Below are 6441 nucleotides of genomic sequence, written 5' to 3' on the forward strand. Positions count from 1 at the left end.
TTCACTAGCAATATTGTCTTTGTTGTTCTTGTTGTTAAACTCACTTTTCTAGTTCAAACAAGTGTTGCAAGCCTAGTGAAGCTGTATGTGGCCATTTTTCGATTCACTAGCACTTTGTTGTTCATCTTGTTGTTCTTGTGTTGGTTGGAATCTCTTGATACACACATAGCATTGTATCACTTACCGAGGACATGCTCTAGATAGGAAGGTGTGGAGAATGCATATTAGGGTAGAAGGGTAGTTGGAATGTTTGCTTTAATTTGTTTTTGTTGTCCATACTAATAGTCATCGTGCTATGCTTGTGGTTTCTTATTCTTGGAGTTTTGATGATGTTTTTTGTTTTGGGTAGATTGAGGATAGTATTATTTGGTGGTAGTCTAGTTATGGTCATTATCTGTTGTTGTACTACTACTTATTGCTTGTTTCTCATACTAGTGGTGGACACGTGCGTTCATCGCGAGTCCAAAGTAAGCAGTATTTATACATTGGCTTTAGGATTAGAAGCAAAGTCTTTCTAGTAGTAAGTTTAATCAAGTAGTGGCATGTGTAAATACCTTCCCCCAACAGTCAGTGGCGAAGCCACATCGATTGAAGGTTGGTCAAATGAACACCCTTTGTCTCTAAATTATATTGTATGTATAGAAAATTTGACTTCATATATACAGTGATGTTGGAAACTTCCTTTGGTTTGTTCATTTAACATATTGGTTGGAAGTCTCATCAACCAATATGCACTCACAACAATAAGGGCCAGAAGGTCTTGTGCACAAAGTATCTTATGTCGCAAGGTTTGGGAAAGGGTCGCACCCTAAGGTAGTGACATTAATATATGGGTATAAGTATTAACTTTTAACGTATATAGTATTGAAACATTACGTGTCAAATTAGTTAGTAGTTAGAAGCGTAATTAGAATTTATGTTTCAGCAGTTCTGTTTATTTAGTACTAGTCTAGTTTAGTTAGTTTAGGACTCGTCTTAGTTTATCTGTAACTCTATTTAATAAGTTTTCTGCTTCATTAATAAAATATCTTCTTTCCAGCACTTGCTCTGTGTTTATATATAGTTCATACAATTTTCTATATATATATACTACTATAATTTTTTGATGAAAGGTGTTCAATAGATTTTCAACAGATCACCCTTCATTGCATATCGTTACACTAATGGGGCAAACCCGGGCCCATCACAATACCTTCGCCCCCGATATCTTGTCATTAATGTTCCCCGTTACTTTATTAAAGCAAACTTTTTGCTCATCGTCTTCTTTTTTAGCTTAAAAACTTTCTCCTATCTCAACTTCTTTTCGTCGGTCAACAACCAAATAAAGTGCGGATATAGATTAATTGGTGACCTAGTAACTTATCTATTATTAAGTGTTAAAAATTAAAATTTACTAATAACATAAAAATCTCTACTCTATCAGTATATGTGGCTTAACTTTGAATTGAAGATGCATCACTATAAAGCCAGTTTGTCTATCTCGTAAACATATAAGTAGTTACATAGTTTGCATTTTGGTAAGCAAGAAAGACAAACTGGTTGTGTTCTAACTTCTAATATATGGAGTACCATTTATATATAACAAAGAGTTGAGGATCAAAAACATCATCCTTTAGATAGGAAAAGTAAATAATTAATAGTTGATACATATTTTGATAAACATTTGTTAACTGTTAAAATAGTAAACTCACACATTTAATAGTCAGGTATGAACCTAAAAAAATTGAGATATTGCATGCTATGCTTTTTTATTTATCACAAACTAAGGTCTAAAATATCATTAGCTTTGGAATAGCAGAATTAGAGAGAAGAACAATAAAAGATGGCAATCGGATTCGGTCAAAGCCATTAGCTTTGCCGTAAAAATTTATTGAATATGTATATAGTATTAATTTAAAAATCAATAATTTAAAAGTAATAGAATTCAGAATTCATAAATTTCAAATCTTGACTCACCAAACATGAGATTGTTTTTTCTCAAATAAGTTAAAATTTCTTTTATATGTATTTCTTTCTTTAATTTCCTTTAAGGTCAAATGACAGCCCTTTCATGTGCCATACATTTAGTGCAACAATATAATAAGACGCAAGGTCAATAATGTCATAATATAAATATCTAAAAGGGCTACAAAGTAATTTCATAGAACTAGGGTTCTCTAAGTGTTATAAGCACAGCCTCCAAACTATATTATAGTAGGGAATAATATCAATATATGTATCTATATATACCTAGCAACTTTTTTGAGGACTCACACAAACTCATACTCATTTTTTTCCATTTTCTTTTTTCTTTACTCTTACAAATTGTTTTGAATTATAGCCTTTGTATGTCAAAGCTTCGATACGCACCTAAATCGCCAATGTACGAATGTTGTTTGAATTTTCTAAAAATATTACGGCATTCGTGTTAGATCCTCACAAAATATAATACTTTTGAAGGATCTTGCATGCAATTGGCGCAATTTTAAGAGTCTGAGCAACAGATGTTTACATATGTCGATTCAGGTTCGTATGAAAACTATGACATACTTTAAAGGATGACATGCACAAAGTGCAATATATACATGTAGCTTGGATTTCCACGAAGTGGGTTCAAAATTTGAAAAAGAAATTAATCAAAAAAGGTTCGACATCTATTATATATACAAAAAATATAATTTTAATGATTTATAAATAATATAATTTTCTATCGATAGGAATATAAAATATAGTATAATATATATACATAAAATATACAAAGACCGGCTCCGCCACTGAATATATAATTGTTTTTAATAACATTATGATGGTATGTAGATTTTGAAGACACTAGATCTACTTCAACTTGCAGCATTTTATTCAGAAGCCACTCTCTTTGAACATATTTGGTAGGAATATAATTTATTACTAATTGTTTCTCATTATTATTTGGTAGGAATTAATTAAATTATCATAATATATAGTAGGGCTACAAATGTAATTATACATAATTAGGGTTTTCTAAGTGGTACAAACACAGCCTCCAAAATATTCTATTTGGGTATAAATTCAACGGCCAAGATTTTCTTTAACATTACCCAATATATCTGTATAAACACGAGACACTTTTTGAAGCATGTCTATCCTTTTTTATATGCATTATTGTTAGAGGATGAGGGTATTCCGTAAAAGGACAGTTTAATGAACTAAAACTCGTATTATACGCGATGATGGTATTTATATATTATTTATTAGATAACAAGCGTATATATGTATCACTTTTTATATTTGCTCTAAGTTGCAAAGTTCAGAAATATATTTGACCATTTTCTTATCTTTAATGTTTTTTAATTCCAATTAGGTATGGCTATGAATATTATCCCTCCGATTTTATTTTAGTTAATCCTCTTTCTAAAAATATTTGTTTCAATTTAGTTGTTCCTTTTAATGAAATCCAAAGTATTTTGATACGTTCTTTCAATACTACCCTCAACACTAAAGGACTAAACAAAGTATATTTATTCAAATGTATATTTTCAAAGCATAATTAATAAAGCTAATTTGGTAAAATAAACCTCTAATAAATATTTTCTTAAGGGAAATGCCAAGTCAAAAAAGGCCAATTATTTTAAAACAGAGGAAGTAATTTGTAATAGCTTGTAAGAGTTTGCTTTTATATGAAAGACTAATTATTTTAATTTGCGGTATCATTGAGAAAACAAATACAGTTTTTCTTAACAATTGGGAGGAGGAAAAAATAGCAGATAAGTGCTACTTAAAAATAGCTTAAGTAATTAAAAAATAGCCTTTTAGTTTAAGTAATTAAAAGGTTAAAATAAATATTTATAAATTAAGTAGATAAGTGTTTGAATAAAGGTGTTGAAAATGAAAATAACTTGTTGATAACAAGTGATGTTAAACACTTTTTTGTTGTTTAAATAACTTAAATTATAAAATAAAATTTTTGAGCAAACCTCCAATATATTGATGGATTCAGTGAAAACGAGAAAGCTGAAAGAGAAAATTAGAGGGAAGAGATGAAGCAAAGCGCCAAAAGAATAAGAAAAACTATATATGAAGGGTTATAAATTCAGGGTATTACTGGAATTGAAGAAAAATTTAAGGGATAAAATGATAAATATATTGGTCAAATCTAAAAGAATTTTAATTTAAAAAATGAAAAGCTTTAAGTACCCAATTTCTCACTTTTTACTTTTTTTAATCAGTTTTTAATTTGTTTAAGCACTTTTTAGTTAACCAAATATCTGAAAAAATACTAAAATAAATAAATTAAAAACTGATTTGACCAAATTTTAATCCTATCTCTAAATAGTTGTAAGTAGCATCACAAATACGTAGATCTTATCCTACCTTAGAGATAAAAAGTCAAAAGTTTATAATACAAAACAAAAAATTTCACTTAAACTAACCATCTCTTCAAACTTCATACTATAGAATTTGAATTTGAAATTGCGAAATTCAAACTTTAGACTCGATGATATATGTTAGAACCCAACTTTAAATTCGGAACATTAAACAAGGTCTAAAGTTTGGCTCTAGGAAAGGTCTGAAGTTTTTTCATTACGAAGAAATAACTCCCTTGACTTTAAATTAATTACAAAACATATCAGGTGAAGAAAATCGTGTGTATTTTAGGCTTGTGTATCTCAGATACACATGAGTTTTGAAGTTTTGAATACACATGATTTTTGGTCTGTGTATTTCAAATACACCCAAATTTTGACTAGGGTATCTAGACAATTACATTTTTGTTGTCTGCCCTATATTTATCTAAATTTTATGGAACTTGTTTTAAGTGGTTAAACTTTAAACGTCTTCTTTTTATAATTGTGGTGTCTGTATCAGCTTGCGCACATCTTGATTAATTTTATGGGATACCTGTCACCTCCCACCAGCAACAGGTACTAGGTAACTCTGTCCACCAATGCTAGAACAGATAGGAAGAAATCATCTAATATTTATCTCTGTTGGAAATTGAACGTGAGACCTCATAATATGCAATTCAATTTCATTGAATACCCTGAATGCTAAAATTTAAACAGTTGTTGTGAAAACTGACTATGTTTTAAAAGCTACCAATCACGTATGATTGGAACGGTAAATTTGGCCCAATTTTAGAGTAAATTGAGACTCTTGGGTTTTGGCCCAGTACTAGTCGAAACACCAAAAACCATAATTTAACCTTTGAGAAATTAAAAGGGCAGAAACTATGGGACTATTATTATATAATTAGTAAGAAGAGGGACTGCAACTAGCAGTGCCATTATTTACATATTTTAAGAGTGGGTAGGTGGTCTTTGATGGAATTTTCTACTTCCTTCAATTAAAATATACCATAGCCCATATACTACTCTCTCCGTTTTAAATTTATTTAACATGTATCGAGTTCAAGAAAATAAACTCCATATTAACTTTGCAACTATGCATGATTTTTAAACCTCGTATTTCCTCTTTAATGACAAGTGGAGTATTAATACTTTATAGAATCATTCATCTTTCATTTTCTTTCTATTTCTTCATCTGATAATTATCACACCGTGTGTCCTCCCTTTCAGACATCCATGGCATCTTCTTCCTCTTTTGCGAGTAATTCACAGTACCGTCCTCGATGGAAGTATGATGTGTTTCTAAGTTTTAGAGGTATAGATACTCGTAAAACATTTACGGGTCACTTGTATGAAGGTTTGAAAAACCGGGGAATATTCACCTTTCTAGATGACAGCAGGATGGAGGATTCTATTCCAGAAGAACGCCTCAAAGCTATCGAAGTGTCTCAATTTGCACTCGTTGTTTTCTCAAAGAATTTTGCTACATCGAGGTGGTGCTTGAATGAACTAGTGAAGATCATGGAATGCAAGGAAGAAGAAAATGGACAAACAGTCATACCGATCTTCTATGATGTGGATCCATCACATGTTCGATATCAAAGGGGAGACTTTAAAAAATCATTTGACGAATATGTACTGAAGCATAAGGATGATGTTGAGGGGATGCAGAAGGTGAAACGATGGAGAACTGCTCTAACTGCTGCTGCAAATATAAAAGGACCTGATATCCGTGGCAAGTGAGTTGAAAACACATAATTGCTTTTAATGAAGAAAGAAACGGAAGAATTTCCATTTAAATTTGGATGTTTGTGTCAGTTAAACAGAATCAGCACTAAATAAATTAGTCATATTATCATTTAGAAGTAAGAAATGTTTTTACATGTTTCTATCATTAAGAAGGCATGCTCCTATCGATCTTCTCATTTATGTAGGAATGAATCAGAGAAAGTTCAGCTGATCGTCGACCAAATCTCTTCCAAACTATGCCAGAGGGGTTATTCTGTATCTTCTTTGCAAGATGTTGTGGGAATAAATGCTCATTTAGAGAAACTAAAATCCCGACTTCAGATAGAAATCAATGATGTTCGGATGATAGGGATCTGGGGAATAGGAGGAGTTGGTAAAACGACAATTG

General features: G+C 31.0%; 1 protein-coding gene and 1 pseudogene across 1 annotated transcript; both read left to right on the forward strand.

Annotated features, from left to right (window-relative positions):
• Positions 1–6441, forward strand: part of LOC107870510 — a 30174-nt pseudogene that overhangs the window by 17232 nt on the left and 6501 nt on the right.
• LOC124889269 (TMV resistance protein N-like) lies at positions 5276–6360 on the forward strand. Its single transcript, XM_047400584.1, has one exon. It carries the CDS (start codon positions 5541–5543, stop codon positions 6045–6047), a length of 507 nt encoding a protein of 168 aa, XP_047256540.1. The 5' UTR covers positions 5276–5540; the 3' UTR covers positions 6048–6360.

The sequence above is a fragment of the Capsicum annuum genome, chromosome 12, assembly GCF_002878395.1.
Source record: "Capsicum annuum cultivar UCD-10X-F1 chromosome 12, UCD10Xv1.1, whole genome shotgun sequence".
Classification (NCBI taxonomy): domain Eukaryota; kingdom Viridiplantae; phylum Streptophyta; class Magnoliopsida; order Solanales; family Solanaceae; genus Capsicum; species Capsicum annuum.

Coding starts and splice junctions, on each gene's coding strand:
- LOC124889269 (XM_047400584.1), top strand. CDS start 5,541: ATGGCATCTTCTTCCTCTTTTGCGAGTAATTCACAGTACCGTCCTCGA.